General features: G+C 39.0%; 1 protein-coding gene across 3 annotated transcripts in view; it reads right to left on the minus strand.

The window, feature by feature from the left end:
* Positions 1–210: 210 nt before the first annotated feature.
* SOCS6 (suppressor of cytokine signaling 6) overlaps positions 211–21,436 on the minus strand; it is a 33,722-nt gene continuing 12,496 nt past the window's right edge. For all 3 annotated transcript variants that reach the window (XM_029232887.1, XM_029232900.1, XM_029232893.1), the window contains one exon: positions 211–5,857. In XM_029232887.1, the coding sequence (XP_029088720.1) occupies positions 4,121–5,728 (1,608 nt within the window). In that variant the 5' untranslated portion in view covers positions 5,729–5,857 and the 3' untranslated portion in view covers positions 211–4,120. The remainder of the gene's footprint in view (positions 5,858–21,436) is intronic.

The raw sequence follows: 21,436 nt of genomic DNA on the forward strand, positions 1-21,436 counted from the left end.
AAGATATCAGCAACATTGGCTAATTCCTAATTTGTTGGATGTCTCCTATGTCACCATTTCACTTTTGCTGTTTTACTAAAATTTGTTGGTACCTACCCTCCAGTAACTGCCCAGTTTATGGGACATCCAGAAATTATCTAGTTAACCCTATACTAATTAAAATCCAACTCTGCATCTGGTTATTAAATAGACTGCAAGGCAGACCTTGTGAACGAAATTTTTATTTACACACTGTATCTAGAAGCAGATACATAAATTCTTTATACGATTAATTTCCAAAAATGTGCAAGAAATTAATTTGTTTACAAACCAAAACACCTATTAAAATCAATGGACTTTGGATAATTCATTCTGTGGCGTTCTCAGTACAAATGGTTCACACCTGATTCGAAACATACAGAAAAGTGTAAACTACAGCAATCTGGATTGCAAGTATTAATTCCATGGCACTCCAACGACTATAAAATGTCTTTAACCCAACATGTATACTTATTACAAAATTCTATAAGAATCTTTCATCATCTCTGGATGTAGAGTTTGGATCACTTTTCAGAAACGGCAGCTACACATTCGGCATGTTTTAACTGATTAATAAAAAAGGATGTTTATAAAAAATCTTTACAGGATTAAAAAAGTATTAAAAGAAACCGAATTTGTGATTACTAGCGTACCAATACTTTATTCTAGAATTTTAAAGTTATTTATTTACGGAGCTGGCGACTGTTCCTTATTAGAGTTTTCAACCAAACTGTCTATTGCTGGTAGCATGATTTCATTTTCAAATTACGACTTCGCATTCGATGAAAAGCCATGAACATTTAAAATACGTTACTTTGAATCATTCATAAAGCAAGCATCTCTCATATACAATGTGAAATGTACAATGATCAAAATTGGCATTTCTGAAAGCACTGTTAAGAAAGATATTCAGACTGGTAGCACTAGTAGAGACACTGCATATAACCTACCTAAGATTTCAGTAACTTTTATCCTGTTTCAGTAATACTGGCTCAGAAGTTATCATGTGTATATACTTGGGTTTTACTTCCTATATGCCAGTGATATAGCCTTTTGGCACATGATTTTCTTTAACAGCAAGATGGTTGCCCTGTGTAGCTGGTTTCCTTAAAAACTATTTTTAGTTCTATGATCGTTTCCTGTGATATTTTTTGACCTTCCAAAATTTTCACATTATTGCACCAGAGAACAGTTTTCCTTAGAAAGAGAAAGAGACTTTTTCAAGTACTTTCTATGCTTTCTTATTATTTGTAAAATTGCATAATAGTGTCCTAGTAACACTGGAAATAGCTTCTGGCCTCCATCATGTTTCTGTGATGAGATATTTGATAAAAAGCAACTCTGATTCATTTATTATGGCAGAAAGATACAGCTTTCTTGTCTCCTTTTTCTTGCCTTGAGCTCAGATTTTCAGAAACACATATTTAAGAAATCACTTACAGGTAGTGCCCATGTCATCTACGCTACCATTCAACAGAATCCAGAAATTCACCCAAATGCTACCTAGACAAAACTACAGGATGATTTCTCTTTTTCCCCTTTCCAATTTTAACCAGACTGTTTTACTGCCCTACAAAGCCAGTCTTTCACATTATGTTGTACTGCCTATATGCCAAATGGTTCTCTTTAAACAAAAGCAGAAAATATTGCAACGCTCCTTTCTCTGTTTGTAAATAACTTCTTGGCAAATATTTTAATTTTTACTGATACACTATCAGACCCTAGCAATTTGAAATTGGATTAGAATAGGGCATCTTACTTAAAAGTATTTTATATTATGAACATAAAAAAGCACATTAAAGATTGGCTTTCTGAATTAGAACAGTATCAAGACTTGCCCTCCATAAAAACACGAAATACAATTTTAAAACCATTTATATGGAAATCAGAATGATCTTAACTTGAAACCAAATGGCTAGATCTTAAACACATGGTATCATGAGGAAGGCGTGGGGAACAGGCTACGCCCACATTAAAATGGGGTTCAGGGCAGTCCAAAGACCTCTGTGCACCATGATCTCACAAAGAGTACATGTAAATGCTTCTAGAAACATGGAGAAGCCATCTCAACATTTATTATTAATACACAGTGACTCTGTGACAATACCTGCCATCTAATATAGATGCACAGGGACTTTTAACTCACCCTAGATATATTTTAAATTGTTTAAAAATAAATAGTTTTGCAAAAAAATAGTTTAAATGTCTTGCATTAATTTGATAAGTTTACAACTCTGTAATAGTTCTTAATCCAAATAGCTTACAATGAACACTTAAATTATATTATTACAGTATACTCCATATTCCATCTTATTAGGTGAAAACATATCAGAAAATGAAAGAGGAGTCTTTGTAACAAGGTACAATCAAACATTCCACCAAAATTAAGTACCTTTTCCCCTTTAAGTCAAAATATCATAACAGATATTATGGCATTGTGCCTTTTCTTGGTAATTCTCAGTTGACTCTAAAAAACAAAGAGAAAAACATGGGGATACTGCTTATGTCTGAATGTCAACGCTATTAAATTTGATCTGAGACCTTTACTCTTGTTTTTAAATGGGGGTAAGAGATAGGAAAACCGAGGGACAAAGGAAGAAATGTCTTAAATTACATGCTTCGTCTGAGAGGGAAACATTTCCTTTAAAGTTATGTAGCTAGAAAACATCTTCTGGATGGAGCAATTCCGAAACACTAAAGAATCATGCAGTAAATAAACACTGCATTTCAAAATAAAAAGTATTGGAGGTAACATACTCCACCCCCGCCCAAAGGACTGACTCAGAAGAGATGAAAAAACTAATGATGTCAATTTACTAAGGACTTAAAAAGAAACAAATAGAAAACCTATTTTTAAAGGTCAGTATATACGGTAGGCAAACACTTCCATACACCTGATTGGGTTTTAATATTTTTCTTACATGGTGCTCCACAATCTCCACAGTTTTTCAACTAAAGTCACTGGGTTTTTTTGGTTTTTTGTTTTTGTTTTTTTGGTGGGGGGAAGGAAGGGTCAAATCTAGCACATCTTAATAGTGACTGCATAAAAGAAAAATATAAACCTAACTTTAAAACAATGTTTTCTTTCTATTCAAATCAATTTAAAACTTTATATAAACTTTGTGTTGCAAGAGGATCTAGTCCATTTATGAAAATCATTTCTACATCAAGTTCACCCAAGAAAATGTTGACTAAGCTAAAGAAATCACAGATAAAACATTTTACCAAAGGAAAGTATAGGTAACAATAAAACTGCTTAACACCGGAAACTATGATCATCTAGTATTTCTTTAATAGTTCTAGTTCCATTAGGTCTTTATATGTTACGCCAATTTGTACCAGAGTTTAATGACAGAAAAGGCAACCATTTCTAAATTGGTGGTATACATTTCTTTACAATTCTGTAAGGCCATTTATTAAAACAGACAAACCACAAGATGAAAATGAAGGCAACAGAAAAGTCCAACTTCTCACAACCAAAATAACAGCACAACCTTGAAAATAATTTAGAACTGAATGTTGTAAAAGATATGTAGCAGATCTCTGTTCCATTACCCAAGATTATGTCAGTTCATAATTCTAAATAAATCCTTCTGAAGTATGAAATTAAAAATCATTTTCAGTGTAGGTGTGACTTCTGTGATTTATCACACGGCTATGTTTACTCAACACTATCTTTGAAAACGGGCCATTGAAAGAGACATAACAATGTTCATTCTATAAGTTTCATTTAACTTTACTTAGGATTGAATACACATGAAATGTGCTTTTAATGCATAAAAATCACAGTGGATAGCAGCAAAGGACTGGGGGCGGGGTGGGTAAGGAGAATCTGATAATTCACATTGTGATTATTCTGCACACTGATGGAAGATAGTTCACTCTTCTAAAATCTCAAGACTTCCCTTTTTAAAGAACCAAAGTAAACCCAAGACACCTTGCCGACACTCCCCCACCCCTAAACGAACTGGTTACTCTTTTACACATAAAACTGAAACAGTATGGCAGCAAAAGATTTTGATAGCAATGGAAAGTCTGTAAACTGTATTTCAATCTCTTTTCCTTCCTCCCCAAGTGCAAGACGCAGGGTTCTCATAGCCTCTCAGTAGTGCTTCTCCTGTAAATAATCCTTCATTTTGTTTGGCAGAGGCAGCTTCTGAATCAGGTCTATTCTGGTGTACTGACGGATGACGAACCGGCACAGGTACTGCAGGGAGCGCACCTGCATGAAGCGGGACACGGGGTTGGTCAGCCTGACGGGGTAGGTGGCCGAGCCCGGCAGGCGAGACCTGGAGTAACAGAAGGCCCCGTTCTCGGAGTCCCTGACTGAGTGCTCGATCAGGTCCACGATAGACGTGTGTCCTTCCACGTCCGGCTGTTCATAAAAGCTAAACCTACCATTTGAATGTTCGATTCTAGTGTGAAGGGTCTTGCCATGCGAACGGAAGCTCAAGCTTAAAAGGTAGCGGTCATCAGAACTGTCCCGAACAAGGAAAGAGCCATCCGGCACGTTGGCCAGCTTCCCTTCTGCCTCCCAGCGAGTGATGGGGCCCCAGTACCATCCCTGTTTCGCAAGTTTCTTCAGCTCCTCCGTAAGGCTTGTCACGACCATGGGACCACTACTCTGCACCGAGTCATAAACTCTGGCAACCCCGGGGGCAGAGTTAGGATCGAAATTCAAGTGACAGCGCATACTTTCGGCCACGTGGGCGTCGGAGCTGGGGAGCCCGCCGAAGTTCCTTTGGATCTGATTCGTCTGCAGGGGAGGTAGCAACGGTGAGAGTGGCGGGGCGTCGTCGGGACTCGCCCTCGGGCTCTGCAGCACGACTCCCGTGGTGCCGATCAGCAAGCCATTCACCGACTGGTCCACGAAGATCTCTGGGGCCACCACGAGGTCCGGGTCTACCTGATTCTCGTCTTCGGGGAAGGAGCCCCCTCCCACTGGAGGAGGGACCGCGGAGACTTCCATGGGGGAGGAGCCGTCCAGACAATAGCCGCGCGGTCCTTCCAGAGGGTACATCCCCTCCTCCAAAGGCACAGTGTACTGAATGTAGTCCTGAGGCACGAGTCCGATAACGACAGGCACATGTTCTTCCAGGTGGAGATGCAGGTCCCCATCCTGAGACTCAGAACTCTTGAGCGAGTTCGTCTGTTCTTGGCACGCGGTGTCGGCCTGGAGGTCGTGGAAGTCCTTGCGCACGCCGTTCAGGGCCGGGCCCGGGCCGGGCGAGTGGACCAGGGCCTTGACCCTCACCTCCATCTTGATGCACGTCTCCTCCGACGCGGTGGGGCGCAGGGGCCACGGCGTGGGGCTGTAGTGGTGGCTGCGCAGCGAGGTGGACCTCATGGGCCTCTGCGCCCTCACGTCCTTGAAGACGATGGGGGCCGAGGAGGAGGAGAAGGTGTCCTCGTCCGCGGAGCCCCCGGAGGGCACGCCGCCCTTGCCCTTCGGCTTCTGTTTCGCAGACAGCCGTCTTTTCAACGTACCCATTAGGCTTTCACTTTTTGATCTACTCTTTCCGCCTTTTTCATCTTCACTGTTGAGATCACAGCTGGCTATATCTTTCCCATAGCAACTACCAAATAAGGAATCCTCTTTTCCAAAGTCACTGGCTAGTGATGGTTGTTGTACAACCATAAAATCCGCTTCTTCTTTACTTTTATTCAAGTTGAAAGATTTCCGGAAGGTTTTAAGACTAATCTTCTTCATTCTGACTAGTTACCTAATCCAAGGGAATCAATTTCTCTCTGGAATATTATCCTCGAACATCTGGAGAGGCTGCACGCAATGCTGCATCTATGTATTTTTCCCGCTTCATTTACCCTTTGGAGCCATTTTCTAAAAAAATGCAAAAAATAAAAAATGTTAGAAGGTCATGTTAAAAAATATCTCCACAAAAAGTTTTATTTTAGTCACTTTCAATCCTTTAGCTTCTGAACAAGGATGCCTGAGTATGTTTATAAGAAGGTAAGCTCCATTAAGACATATTTTTTCCATTTCACATAGCACAATGCATCACTGCCTACTACATGATCAGCACTGGACAAATATTTGATAATGCTTAGAGAGCAACCCCGACTCTACCTCTTTCCTTTCTGCACCTTACTTTGATTTTACCCTAATTACGGTTGGTGTTCCTTACTTCCTAACACAGCTCTAACAGAGCCACTCATCCTCTTCACACTGATCCACACCGGCCCCGGCCTCTCCAGCTACCAAGCTACCAGCCTGTGTCTTGCAAACGGCCAGCACTCAACAGAGAAGGCCCCACATCCGTAATAAGCCTCATCGATTCTACAACAAGCTATACATATTTTTAAATATTCAAACATCTGTAAAAATGAATTAAAGCAGTCCCATCATATGTGATGAGTTATCTAGGAAAAGCCTAGAAATGTCCTTCTATAGCCATGAGTTAGTTCAGCGAGAACAGGGCCCATCCACCTTCGCGTTGCCAGTACCCTGCACAGCCAAGAGCGCCCCGAGAGGGGTACTTGCAGCTTCAACACTTTCACCTGCAGGGAACACTCCTAACAACTAGCTAAGTACAATTCATCATAGTAGTAGAAACTGCATTTATTTGTCTTAACAGGTAGAAATTGGTGACCTGAAGACTAATAAAAGCCTCCCTGTGTTAAGTGATAATTTTCTGGCTCACTAGCAATGAACCCAATTTTGTCCACCAAAAAACTGGGCATCGGTTCACACAGATATTAAGAGAACGTAACTACCAATATCCATAAAACCAAAGGCTGTGAAAACCAGACAAAACAAACATGTTTTGCCGCAACAACAGGGACGTTGCAAAGGAAGTAACGTTTACAATAATAACCGAACATCAGCAAATTCTCGATAAACGAGATCAATGGATCGGTATCCAAAATGGCTTGTATCTGGTCTGTCAGGAGCGTCACCCCCACCACCTCCCAAACCCAAGCATGTAAATCTATTTAAAGCTCGACGTAGACAGTCAGGCCCAGCTGACTTTCTAGGAATGGTATAAAATGTTAATTCAGATTTCTAATTATTAGAGAAGTGTAAATCAAAACTACATTGAGGTACCACCTCACATCTGTCACAACGGCCAACACTAAAAAGTCTACAAATAAAAAATGCTGGAGAGGGTGTGGAGAAAAGGGAAACCCTCCTGCACTGTTGGTGGGAATGTAAGTTGGTGCAGCCACTGTGGAGAACAGTATGGAGGGTCCTCAAGAAACTAAAAATAGAATGACCATATGACCCAGCAATCCCACTCCTGGGCACATATCCTGACAAAACTCTAATTCAAAAAGACACATGCACCCCTATGTTCATAGCAGCACTATTCACAATAGCCAAGACATGGAAGCAACCTAAGTGTCCATCAACAGATGAATGGATAAAGAAGATGTGGTACACAGATATGATGGAATAGTACTCAGTCATAAAAAAGCACAAAATAATGTCATTTACAGCAACATGGATGCAACTTGAGATTATCATACTAAGTCAGTCATAAAGAGAAAGACAAATACCATATGATATCACTTATATGTGGAATATAAAATATGACACAAATGAACCTATCTAAGAAACAGAAACAGACTCATGAACACAGAGAACAGACTTGTGGTTGCCAAGGAGGAGAGAGTTGCGGGAGGGGTGGAGTGGAAGGCTGGGATTAGCAGATGCAAACCATTATATATAGAATGGATAAACAACAAGATCCTGCTATATAGCATAGGGAACAATATTTAATATCCTATGGTAAGCCATAATGGAAAAAAAATATTAAAGAACGTATATATGTATAACTGCATCACTTTGCTGTACCGCAGAAATTAAAGCACTGTAAATCAGCTGCACTTCGATAAAAAGAGAGAAGAAAAAAAGTTCAGTTTCAATCTTAATTATGAAGCCTTTTGTTTTTCTACTGCTGTGCCTCGTTTATGCTATTTTTCTCCTCCTGATAAATGTTCTCTTCTTCTTTCTTAATCCAACTTTCAGGGAATTCCTTAAAAAATATACTTCCTCCTTAAATATTCTCTGATCACCCAGCCAGAAAGGAGTTCCCTCCGTTTTCTGGACTCCAAATACTCAACCTGTACCTCTTTAATAGTATGTCACACAGTGACTTAGAACTGCTTGTATTCTATTCATGTCTTATCTCTCCAACCAGACTGTAGTACTAAAAAACAGAGACCATGTCTTATTCGTTTTTTATATTCCTAACCAGGAACTATCATTAGATACTTAATAGACACTGCTTAAACTCTTTGATACCAAATAAATATTCCTTAGCTGTCAAGTAAACGGATAGAAAAATCCACACTGTGCAAAACTGGCGAAATCTCCTCTTATCAAAATAAAGCACTCCATATGGCTGATTCGCTTTGGTGTGCAACAGAAACTAACACAGTATTGTGAAGCAATTATACTCCAATAAAGATCTAATAAAAAAATAAAAAATAAAAAAATAAAGCACTCTATCTCCTATAAGAATCAAAAGTCATTATTACAAATGATCAAGGATTGGCAATTCCACGTAAAAAAAGACACACAGAAAAACACGTGTCTATCTGTTAGCAAGCTCTACCATCCGGGTAATGGGTGCCTACTCCCATACTTCACATGGTATGTGTTCAGACATGTGAAAACTACTGAAGAAACTCCACCAAATAAATACTAGTAAAGAGAAGGAAGTAAATATACTAAATTACATCCCACCCCCCAATACTTAGTACCATGTAGTTGTATAAGTACATCTAAAAATAAAAAAGTATCTTTGATCTCACAAGTTGAGGCTGGGTGAAAAGTGGCCTAACAATGACATTACCTATATAAGTACTATGCTGTCATCAGGTCCAAAAGAAACATAAGGTTGTCCTCAGTCTCAGAATATTACAGTAGGTGCTACAGACTGTCCTTTCTGCTTGTAAGCTGCTTTTCATAAAGTCCTCTACTGCCCTTTCCCCCTCCCATTTGTAAGATACTCTACTGGATCCAAGAGGAGTTAAGATGTGTGATTCAAAACTAAGAGATGAAATCTGTGAGCTCCAAGATGGGTGAAAGAAAACGACAAGTACACCAATATGTATAAAATAGATAACTAATAAGAACCTGCTGTATAAAAAATAAAATAAAATTCAAAAAAAGAAAAAAAAAAACAATAGGAAGAGACTGGACAGACACAATCTGATAGAGTATCTTTAAGCAGTCAACTACGAACATGACCAACGATTAAAAGCCTACGTCAGACCAGACTGTAAATAAAGACACAGGGGAGGGCATAGTGATTCCTGATTCTGCTTCCTAGCTGCACCCTAACCTGCTGCACGCTAGCGTGTGGGTAAAATTCACGAGGGGGTCTTAGTGGTTCTGCCAATCTGCTGAACTCACAGACCAAATACTCTATGTTCCTTTCTCTACCTGTCACTTTCCTCACACCCTCAAAGGAGTCCTGACCTACAAAAAAGGTCTTCTGTCTTCAGAGAAAACTCTGTACATGGGAAGAATGCACCTAAGTGGTAACAGAGCCAGTGGCCCTAAGGTCCCGGTACTCACCATTTCCTGGGAGAGGCTGCCTGGGCCGTGCAGACACAGACCAAGTAAAGCAAAGGGGACGATCGTTGGTAACTGTGACAGATACCATGAAGGAAAGGGAGGCTATCAGAGAACACCAGGGTTCCTACTTTAGGCTCCATAAACACGTAAGACACGTATCCAAGGCCTCTCTGACAGCCAAATATTTAGGCTAAGGCTGGAATGATGAGAAGGAGCCAGTCGTGCAAAGGAAGGCTGAGTGAACAACTTTCTAGATTGAGGGAAGAGCATGTGCAAAGGCCCTGAGGTGGGAAACGGCAGATGCAAAACTGAGAAGCCCAGTGTGCCCGAAGTCCAAGGCGTGAAGGATGAGTGGGCACAAGACAGGCACGGCAAGGTACCTGGGTCTGGTTCGAAGTGCAATGAGAAGAACTAAAAGGTTTCAAATATGAACATGGTCTAGTTTATATATGCACTTCCCAGTTTTGAGAACACACATCATCCTCTCCAACACAGGCACAAACCCATCAGGAGTGTAACTTTGTTGACAAAACAAACCAAAAAAGCCCACAAAGAACCCAGGGGTCTCAAACTGCCTCATCTGAAAAACAGATGAACAGTTTCTGAATAAAAGTAAGATGCTAATCATGCGGAGCCACTTGGAGATCTCGGGGAGGCTATCCAAGTTCTCCTAACAGGCCACATGCCTCTTAAATTCTTCTAACAATGGATGGGTGGGGAGAGTTCAAGTTCAACATAAAGCACTGGAGAGACTCAAACATGAGTCAACTGCATATAAAGGTTTTATTCATAGCTAGTTTCCATTTGCAAGCAATTCTTCATAATGCCCCAATTTTGTGATATAATTTTAGTGAATTACATTCAATTTCAATTCTGGTAGGAAGTAGTTGTGGTTTCAAACCCTTCAGGGTCCACCATTTATGGATAGGCCAGTCATTAGAAACGTGTGTGTGTGTGTGTAGGTGTGTAGACACAGTTAATGCAGCTAGGAACACATACAGACTCATCCCAAGGTTGCACGGAAAACATCTGCAGCACATGCCCAAGCTTTAGGGATTCACAACTAGGTAAGTTCTGAAAAGTAGGTTCAGAGGACGAAGAAAGATTCAGAACATGAAGTGGAAAGGAGGCCTGAATAAGAACACACTGCAGGATCCAGGCAGCCTATAAGAAGGCAACAGCCTCATCTCCTGCCCACATACACTCTGGTCTTCCTCGAATCCAACCGCCAAACTGCAGGAAGAATAAACCCGAAAGAGCTTTCCATCTCACCCAGTGAAAAACAGGTCTTTACAGCGGCCTGCAAGGCCGCACATGATGTCACGCCCCCATTCCTATACCACTCTTCCCTTGCCCTCTCCACTCGCGTCTTGGTGCTCTGAGAATACTAGACATGTGCTGCCATTTAGGGCCTGGGTGCTGGCTGCAAACATTACACAACCAACTCCTCCCCCGCCACTTCTTTCAAGTCTTCACGACTGTCACTTTCTCAGTGAGACCTGCCCTGATCATGCCATTTAGGCTGCAACACAAACCCGCTTACCATGCTCACTCATTTTCCCTGGCAGACAACAGAACTGTCTTAGTAGGTTCTCCGTCACTCTCCCCCCTCTTTAAAGAACATACGCTTTACAAAAGTAGGGATATTAACTCTGCCTTACTCACTGATGTGTCCCAAGCATCCAGGAACACAGCACGGGCACAGGAGGTGCTCAGTAACTATGAGTCAATAAATGTTAGACATGCAAACCTAATCAGGTATGGTGAACGGATCCCCTGCCCATCTTCACCTTCCTCACTCCCCACCTCAAGCAGTAATTCACCGTCATTTAGGAAAATGTTACAACACTCCTTAACATGGTCAATAAGGTTCTACACAGTCTGGCTATTTTTGATGATTTCTGCTCCATTCACATTCACCATATTTCCACTCAACACACAACTTCTTAACATACTGCTCCTTTGATTTGAACTGTGGTTTGTTTTTTTTTTTTCCATTCTCCTCCTTGACTAATTCCTTCACACATCAGCTCATCTGTCAGTTCCTCAGGGAACATACCTTACTCTTCCTGATTAGGTGAAATCCCCCAATTACATGATCTCAGAATACTGCATACCTCTCTGGCCTATGATTTTTATCTGGGATGTATGCTTACATCTGTTTGTATGATTATTCGATTAATACCTATCACCCCATCAGACTATGATTGAGACTATGTCCATTTTTTTCCCAGCATGTTATCGCAGCACCTAGCTTGTATCTGGCCCAAAGAAGGCACTCAATAAATATATGCTGAATAAACAACAAAGTAAAATGAATGAGAACACTGGTCCACAATGACAGGCGACTTGATGCTGATGTATTTAATTGCCTCAAGAGCAGAACCGGTAACTGCCTCTGACGTGGTAAGTATTACATTTAAATTACCCTTAGTAGATCTGGGGTTCAAATGGTTCTGCTTCCCACTATCACAACCATTTCATAGAAAACAAGACTGATAACCACAGTAAAAGTACTTGGTAATTATCTACTTGATAATTATTCCTTTTTCAACTACCAACCCATATGCAACTTAATATAACATTCAATAAACAAAATTCAATCCTAAACATTAGAAACTACAAAAAGTTCTAGTAGGCCATATGGTCTTTTATCTCCTCCCTTCATTTTCTAGGCAAAGATTACTCTGGAATTTTTAAGAGTATCTGTTTTTCTGTTTGCACTTCTAAAAATACATGCCATCTTTTTATAGGATTACCATCTGTCTCATCATGCCGAAGTAAATGTTCTGAATTAGTTTCACTGCTTTTCTAATTGTAAAATTTTAAGTTTACACATATACTTGAAAATGTGTATAAAGGTTCAAGGGGAAGTTTTAGACATGAATACTTTATCCATACAGGCAGAAGATAATATCTTCAAATAATTTCACAATCTGTTTTTTAAGGAATGATTGGAGGCAGTCATGCTTGCCATTGTAAAATGAAAAAACTTAAAGGACAACATCAAAACAACTACCTAACCTTCATCAAACAAAATAGCATTATTATTGCCATTTTAAAAGTGAGGAAACTGAGTCTCAGAGAGATTAGAACTTGCCCAGATAAGTTAAATAATTTGCCACGAGGAAAACTAGCAGATCCAGAATTTGAACCTGGATGCTGACACCAAAGTTCACATTTCCCCTATAATAAGCTGCCCTGTTGGTTGTGCTCGTGCTTAAGTCAGTGGTTCCCAAACTTTCCTGTCTTGGGACCTTTTTGTCCTTTTAGAAACTACTGAAGGCCACAAAAAGCTCTGTCTCTGTGGGTTATAATCTACTGAAATCGTTTCTTAAAAGTTAGTTGCCCTGGGCTTCCGTGGTAGCGCAGTGGTTAAGAATCCGCCTGCCAATGCAGAGGACACGGGTTTGAGCCCTGGTCCGGGAAGATCCCACATGTCATGGAGCAACTAAGCCCGTGTGCCAAAACTACTGAGCCTGCGAGCCACAACCACCGAAGCCCGTGCACCTAGAGCCTGTGCTCCTCAAGAGAAGCCACCTCAATGAGAAGCCCGCGCACCACAACGAAGAGTAGCCGCCACTGGCAGCAACTAGAGAAAGCCCATGCGCAGCAACAAAGACCCAACACAGCAAAAAAAAAAAAAAGTTAGTTGCCCTGGGAAACACGAAACCATATCAAGAATTTTTTTACTCTATTACATTTAATCCCTATTAGAAATTAAATAAAAATATTTATTAATTCATTTTTAAATGACAATTTACTCATTACATGTTAACATAAATAATTTTTCAAGAAAAATAAATACATTTTCCCAAACAAAAATTCAGTGAGAGAAGTAGTACTGTTTTACGTTATTGTAAATCTTTTCTCTGTCTGACAAGACAACTGCACTCGTCTGTGTTTGCATTCAATCTGTTACAATATGTTGTTTCAGTTAAAGTGTAAGAAGAAAATCCAACCTCCTACAGATATAGAACTGGAAAGGGGAGGATATTTTATTTAATAACCTTTTCCTATAACTGTGGATAGTCTTCTTGTGATACTAGAACAAAATCAAGTGCTAGTTTCCTAAAAGTTAGTAGTGCTAAGAAATCTACAGCCGTATCAAGAATTTTTTTCCTCTACTACATTTAAATCCATTGGTCTCGGTGACATTTTGAATGAATCCTTTATGCAGGCATGATTTTTTAACATCATGTATTAGTTATTTCATTATACAATATCAAAAAATTACATGTAATATCACCACTGATCTCATCAGAAAAGTTTGTAAGTACTGGGAAGCAGTTAAGCAAACAGTGGTAGAAGTTTTCCACAATTCTAATTTTTGCTTGACTCTAACGTGGGCAACGATATTGTCAATGAAGAGAAAGGCTTTACTTTGACCATTTATAAGAAAATATCGACTGAACACTCAAGTTGATTAACCATAGTTTGTCTGTCAATTGTTCTTTTAGGTAAAAGTGGCGCGTCATGAAAGAGCAGCTAGTTCAGTAAGTAACTCAAACAATGGCACAAGGCTTCGCTCAAGACACCTTCATTAGCATGTGGTACAAGTGCTTCCTACGCACTTCCATTTCATCATAAGGATTTTGAAAATGTGTGTACTCAAGGTCAAAATGTAATAAAATTAATAATTTTTATAGCTTCATCAATGACATTCTTAAATGTAACTGGAATTTTCTTCTTACTACAAGTGCTTGGAGGTGAAGAACATATGACTACTATGAAAGTTTAATACTATTACACAGTTAGTGCCATTGCTTTGTTCGTGGTAAGGCACCATCAATTTTATTCACATTGCTTTTGCACCCTCAGTAAAAATGGCGATACAGTGAAAAAGGCAAATGTTTTAGCATTATTATGAAAGGGGATCCACAAACCATACTTTGAGAACTGATAGCTTAAACTACCTGTGAAGACAGTTTAAAAGAACAAAGAGAAAGACTTTTAATGTAAGCAAAGCATCGACGTTAAAAATTCGCAAGATAGGAGGTTCACTGTTGTAACCATCTCTCTGCATTTCATTTCCAGCCAGTTTCTGAATGTGACATGGCTCATGCCCTTCCAGGTCAGCTCCTTGAATTCTACTCCACTGCTCCTGAATCTGTCAGGTCACTACCTGCCACTACCTTTATAAAAAAGGAAAAATATAAAAGAGATACTAAAGCCTTTCCATAAAGGGAGAAGTAGAAATGAGGGAAAGAAACAGACCATATAAAAAAAGAAAATAAGGTCAATGGCCAATATAACAGGAGATGGAATTTAGGTCCCAATGTTTGTTATGCCAATAAATATGAATGGGATACACCCACCTATGAAAAGAAAAAGACTTTCAGATCTGGTTTTTAAAATCCAATCATATGTTACATAAAAACAACACACTAAAACCAACTGCCTCATAAAGTTTCAAAACATCATAAAATTTCTATTAGCCACCTCTTTCCAATTCTCCTCTTCTTCAGCATTCCTGTGATTTTCTTATTCTATCAGCTGAATTATATCTACTTGTATTCTATTTGAGATCAGGAACACTATCACTTGGTCACTTGTTAGACCCCAGTAACTGAAATAGTTCTGGGCATTGCTGATGCTCATCCAAACTTTTCTGAACTTAGAGTCTTTTTATTTTTTTTAAGTTCTTTCTACAAAAAAAAGTTAATCGATTTGTAAACACTAAATAAATGCAGATGGCTAAAAAAATTTTCTGTGGAATTAGGTGTAAGCAAAACCGCTCTAAAGGACTATGAAAACGTTATTTCAAAAAATATCTCGGCCTTTGTACGAACGTTGCTTTGCAAGTGTGATTATAATTTTACTTAAAAGAAGTGCCAAACTGGAAATCAAAGATGATGCATTATGGAAGGCTGGAGATGACATAATTCAAACTGATAGAGTTTTTAGTCACTGATTATTTAAAGAAAAGACATTGGTCCTACACTTGGAAATGAATGACAGTGCATATTTACTTCTTTTAATTTAAAATAAAATGTTTAAAAATACATGAGTGTATGTTTCAGTGCAGTTTTTTTGGTTTTGTTTTGTTTTTTTGCAGTACGCAGGCCTCTCACTGTTGTGGCCTCTCCCGTTGCGGAGCACAGGCTCCGGACGCGCAGGCTCAGCGGGCATGGCTCACGGGCCCAGCCGCTCCGCGGCATGTGGGATCTTCCCAGACCGGGGCACGAACCCATGTCCCCTGCATCGGCAGGAGGACTCTCAACCACTGAGCCACCAGGGAAGCCCTTCAGTGCAGTTTTTCCATTAACTGATAAATACCAATCCTAATTATTTTGGGAAAAAAATCCTCTAATAGAAAAGAATGAAAAAAGGCATAAGCTAACAACAACTGGCTGTCATAATCAAGAAAAAAGGGAAAATGTGTTTACACAAAATTAGAAATGGAAAGAGCAATAACTATGGATCTATGAGAAATCAAAATGTTAAGAGTACTTTGAAATGCTATGAAAATTAACCTGAAACTCAGATGAAATGGATAATTTTACGGCAAATATATACTACCAAAATTTATATCAGAAGAGGGAGGAATCCAAAAGAGGCTGACAGTTGTCAAAGAACCTGAGACAGTTATCCAAGAACTACTGTGGCCCTCTCTTCCCTTGGGGAGAAAAAGTGACAAGTCACTATAGATATATGTCCAATACTCACACTAAACTACTTCAGGGCATAGCGAGGAAAAAAAAAAGGCTCCCAAATTTATTTTTGAAGTCAAAAGAACATTGATACCGAAACTGGACAGAGACAACAAATTCTAAAAAACCAAAACACCAAAATCTCACTTACGAACACCGAAACAGAGATCTTAAACAGCAGCAAACATTCAGAGTAGTGGGGGGAAACAATTCAACTAGATAAGGTACATCCCAGGATGGATGGCATGGCTGTATATTTGTAAATTTATTAGTATAATTTATCATAGATCAAAGAAGCAAAATCATATGAGCATAGCTATAAAGAACAAAAAAGGTCTGAAAAAATAACATCAATTTCTGACTTCCCCCAAAAATAGTCTTTGTAAAATTGAAATAGATGGACATTTAACACGATACATATAACAAAATTATGAGCCATAATGAAGAAATGCTGAAAGCCGGCAACAAGGATGCCAATTATCAATACTTTATTTAGCATTATTTTTAACATATTAGCCAATTAATTAGACAAGAGTAAGAAATAAGTATAAATATTGGAAAGGAGGAGACAAATTGTCATTATTTACAAGTGACATGATTGAATGAATATCTGGAAATACAACAGATGCAGCTGAGGAACTACTGGGGGGAAAGAAGAAAACTCAGTTAAGTAACTACTTACAAAATGTATATGTAAAAATCACTAGTAATTCTATATTTTTTAAAAGCTGGTAAGAAAATACAATAAAAGACTAGATTCTACTTATAACAGTTTTTAAAAAGATGAAATTAATTTTTTAAATGTCCAGAACTTCATGAAAAACTCTAAAACTCCTCAGAGGATCATAAGAGATCTAAATATATAGAAAGACTTATCTTGTTCTTCAATAAAACAATTCAATTCTGTCAAAATATTAATTCAAGATCCCATGAAAACATCATTGATGTCTTTGCCAGAAACCTGACAAAATGATATTGAAGTTAACTCTGACATATAAACAATGAAAAGAGTAAGGAAAATCCTAAAGGACATATGAAGGAGGATGAGCTGCACTGGATGTCAGAACACACTGTGAGCGCTTAAACCTGGAGGGACAAGGACTAGGAAGTCAAGAAACAGACCAGACACATAGGAAAGGCTCTGTAACTACGACAGGTGGAACTACCGGAGGAAAGGTGGGTTATTAAAGAGACGATGAGAGTAGGTTGGAAAACCATTCGGGAGTGGTGGGAGAAGCAAGATTCTGACTTTATTTCTTATGTAAAAATAAATTCCAGAAGGATCAAATATGTAAACAAAATAAATAAATAAATAAAAGTTGAAGGAAACTCTTAAAAAACTTGCACTGCAAGAAAGACTTTCTATGCACAACATAAAATCTTGACTCCATAAAGAAAAAGATCGACAGATGTAACAATGCAAAATGTATAAATTTCTGGATAGCCAAAAAATGGCACAAAGCCAAAAAAGCAAACTGGCCAACACATATGACCAAGGATTAATTTCTGTCACATAGACCATGCTCTTAGAAATCAGTAAGAGAAAGGCACACACTCCTATAAGCAAACGGGCAAAATATACAAAGGAACAGTTCACACCAAAAGAACGATGGAAGAAAAGAAGTCAAGCAAACAAGTAAGAGAGAAATCAGGCAAGCAGGAGAGGGAGAAAATGAATTCAAGTGGCCAGTCAACACCCTAGAAGATTCTCAACTCATTCACCGCAAAGAAATTAAAGGAATTTGGGCGTGATGCGAACTGTTCTACAATGAGATTGTGATGGTGGTTACATGACAGAATGCATTTGTATAAACTCAACAGACTGTACACTATAAAGGGTGTTTCACTGTACATAAACTGTATATCAACCTTAAAAATTCACTAAAAAGGAAATTCAAAGCAAAACAAGATAATATCTTTCACCAATGAGTTTGAAAAAACTAACAACGTTGGCAAAGGTATGGGAAACTAGCACTGATAACTAATCGTTGAAGTGCAAATGGGTACAACTTGTGGAGGACTATTTGAAAATATCAAAATCAAAATCTTAAAATCAAAATCTTAAAATTCACATGTGCTTTAACCAATAATTATGCTATTAGGAATTTGTCTTTTGGATCCATATTCATGCCGAAAACAGGAACATATGGAAAACAATGTTCGCTACAGAATTAAAAAAATGAAAACTAATATTACTTGATCATTTACCTAGTAATGGCCTACTATTGGTAAATATAGGCCGCATATTGGCCTAATATGTGCCAGGCCTTGGGTTAAGCCTTTGGAATACACTGCGTCTCGTTTAATCCTGATAACCCAGCGAGTTCGGTACTAGGCACAAGAAGTATAACACAGTGGGCAGCACTCCTCTGAAACCAGAATGCACGAGTTCACGTATATCCCCAGGTCCACCTTTTATCGGTGTGTTATCTTAGAAATAACAGTATCAATCATGCAAGTTAGTTGTGAGATTTAAATGTGTTCGTAAATGTGATGTCCTTAAAAAATGCTGACCACACAGTAAGCTATACAGGTGCTTGCAGCTAAAGGCAGTCGTAACAATAGTAACATTCCCATTGCATAAACGGGGACGCTGAGGCAGAGATCACAGCACTTGCCTAAGATCACAGAACTGATTCTACAGAACGAGTCCACTTAATCACTACACAAGACTTTTGCTGCATAATTCATTTTGGTAAAAATGTGGAATTAATCTAAATATCGGGGAGCAACAATAAAAATACACATCAAAAATCAGTGGACTAGTTTAATAAATTATAATCCATCAATACGACAGAATATTATATAAAGAAAGGGGTCTAAGATATATTGTTGGAAAAAGGCAAGTTACAAAATAAAATGCAAATATGATCCCATTAGTGTATTTATTTATATGCCTAAATATGTATAGTAAACGTCTCAAAGAATATCCGAGTATCAGTGATTACACTTCTAGTGAACAGGAAATGGGATCAGGAAGCCCTACATGCAAGACATACATTTTCTACAGTAGATCTTCCTGTGGCAATGGAGCAGGTTTCACTTTACTACAGAACAATGACCACCCTCTCCCCTTACAAAAGAAAATCTGCAGCCTGTGTAAAGGAATGTGTGTCTGTGTGTTTCAGCCACCTGGTGTCATGAAAAGCAGGACTCTGATGCCCTCAGGGTCAAAGGTAAGGTCTCAACAGCTTTCCTTAATCATCCATCTCTCTAAACCTGCTTAAACTGTTCCCAGTTCTCCCCAGCTTCTTACCTCCTGATCCATCTTCCCCTTTGCACCTTGCCTTGTCTCATTCCATATACCGCACTCTCTTCTTTCAGTCTTTTGCTTCCTATTCACAACCCAGACTCTCCCAGCAGCTCTGATCCCTATGAAGACCAGGAATGAACACTTGATCCAGCCAAATCCCTGACAACAAACCACCTCGGTACCACTGAGTTCACTCCATACAAGTGGTTCTCATCATTCACTACAATTTCTGTATGTTTCCTTAACTATGCCCACCTCTTTGCCTCCCTCTCCTACAGTATTTATCACTCCAGCTCACGTACTTGTCTTGACACTGATAAAACACTGCACTTCCTTGAACAGTATAAGGAGATAGCTGCAAACCACAGTAAAAACACAGGGGTGAAAGATAAAGTCCTTACCCTCCAGGCCCTTAGATTCTAGCAGAGAATTTAAGTAAGCAAGCATTTGCAGAAGGGTTGTAAAAGGAACACATTAGGATGCGACCATCATTCAAAGAGACCTAACTCACACCAGGAGGAAGAGGAGAAGTGTCCTGTCACTACAGCTACTAACACCACCACAAGCACCATCCACTAGGAGGTTACTATGCACTAAAATGCACACTAATCTCCTTGAATCCTCACAAGAACTCTGTTTGGAAGGTCCTATCTTTATCTCCATTTTATAGAAGAGTAAACGAAACCTTAGAATGTTTAACAATTGGCCCAAAGTCACAAAGGAAGTTGCCAAGCAATAGACACAAGAGCTGTCACGTGTCACTTTATCTGACTGTGTTAACACAATATGGAGCCTGGGAGGACAGAGCCTTGTGGTTCTGAGCAGAGACTCTGCAGCCATCCTGCCCGAGTGAGTTCAAATCACAGCCACCACCGCCCAATGATCTTGGGCATCCATGCCTCAGTTTCCTCATCTGAAAATAGGAATTAAAAAGTATATACCAAAGAGGATCCACTTCTGGCATGATGGAAAGGGAAGCTAATAAATCCTCTCTGTAAAAAGTAACTATAAAGCTGGGCCAAACTGTCAAAAGCAACCATTTCAGCATTTTGGAGATAAACTAACAGCATTCAACTGAGAAGCTTATTCATAAAAACCAGTGAACACTGGGACTTCATTAAAATTATAGACTTTTGTGTTGCAAAATGCATCAGTAAGAGGAAAGAAAAGCCACAGACTGGGAGGAAATATTTGCATACCATATATCTGATAAAGGACTTGTACCCAGAACAAATATATGAACAACTGTTTAAGAATGAATGAAAGACAAATAACCTGTTTTAAAATGGGCAAAAGACTTAAATAATACCTTTTACCAAAGACATACAAATGGCCAGTAAGCACATGAAAAGGTGCTTAACACTACTGGTCGTGAGGACAATGTAAATGAAAACCACAATGAGACACCACCACCCACCCACTAGAAGGACAAGACCCAGCCTTAGCAAGAATGTAGAGAAACTGGAACCCTCCTACATCACTGGTGGCAACGTAAAATGAGTTGGCTTTTAAACATTTTTCTTTTTTCCTTATTACAGGAAAGAATGATTAAAATGCTTGACTAGATATACAGAAAACAAAGATTTATGGAAAGGCAGGTAATTTCAGACCCCTAGGAATCACTCCGTATCAGTTTATACAGATCATCTACTTCCTTTTTTCTACAGCTGTATAGTACTTGTGTATTGACGTTTTATTCTTTTTGTGCTGTCTTGGAGAACTTAAGTTTCTCACTGTATTTTAGTCGAATTTGTAAGTCTTCCCTCATTGTAGGCCGATTCTATTGTCTTAAGAAATTCTTCCAACAATGAAAGCATGTATCTCCTGTTATGTCCTATAAAAAAGTATTAAAAGTTCTGCCTTTCACATGTAAGTCCTTGGTTAATACTTGGTTAGTACTGACTTATGTGTGAGGTAGGGATTAATTTGCATTTTTCCACAGGGATAACCAATTGGCTCAACACATTA

This window comes from Monodon monoceros, unplaced genomic scaffold, assembly GCF_005190385.1.
Source record: "Monodon monoceros isolate NGI ecotype Baffin Bay Population unplaced genomic scaffold, NGI_Narwhal_1 Super_Scaffold_1, whole genome shotgun sequence".
NCBI lineage: Eukaryota > Metazoa > Chordata > Mammalia > Artiodactyla > Monodontidae > Monodon > Monodon monoceros.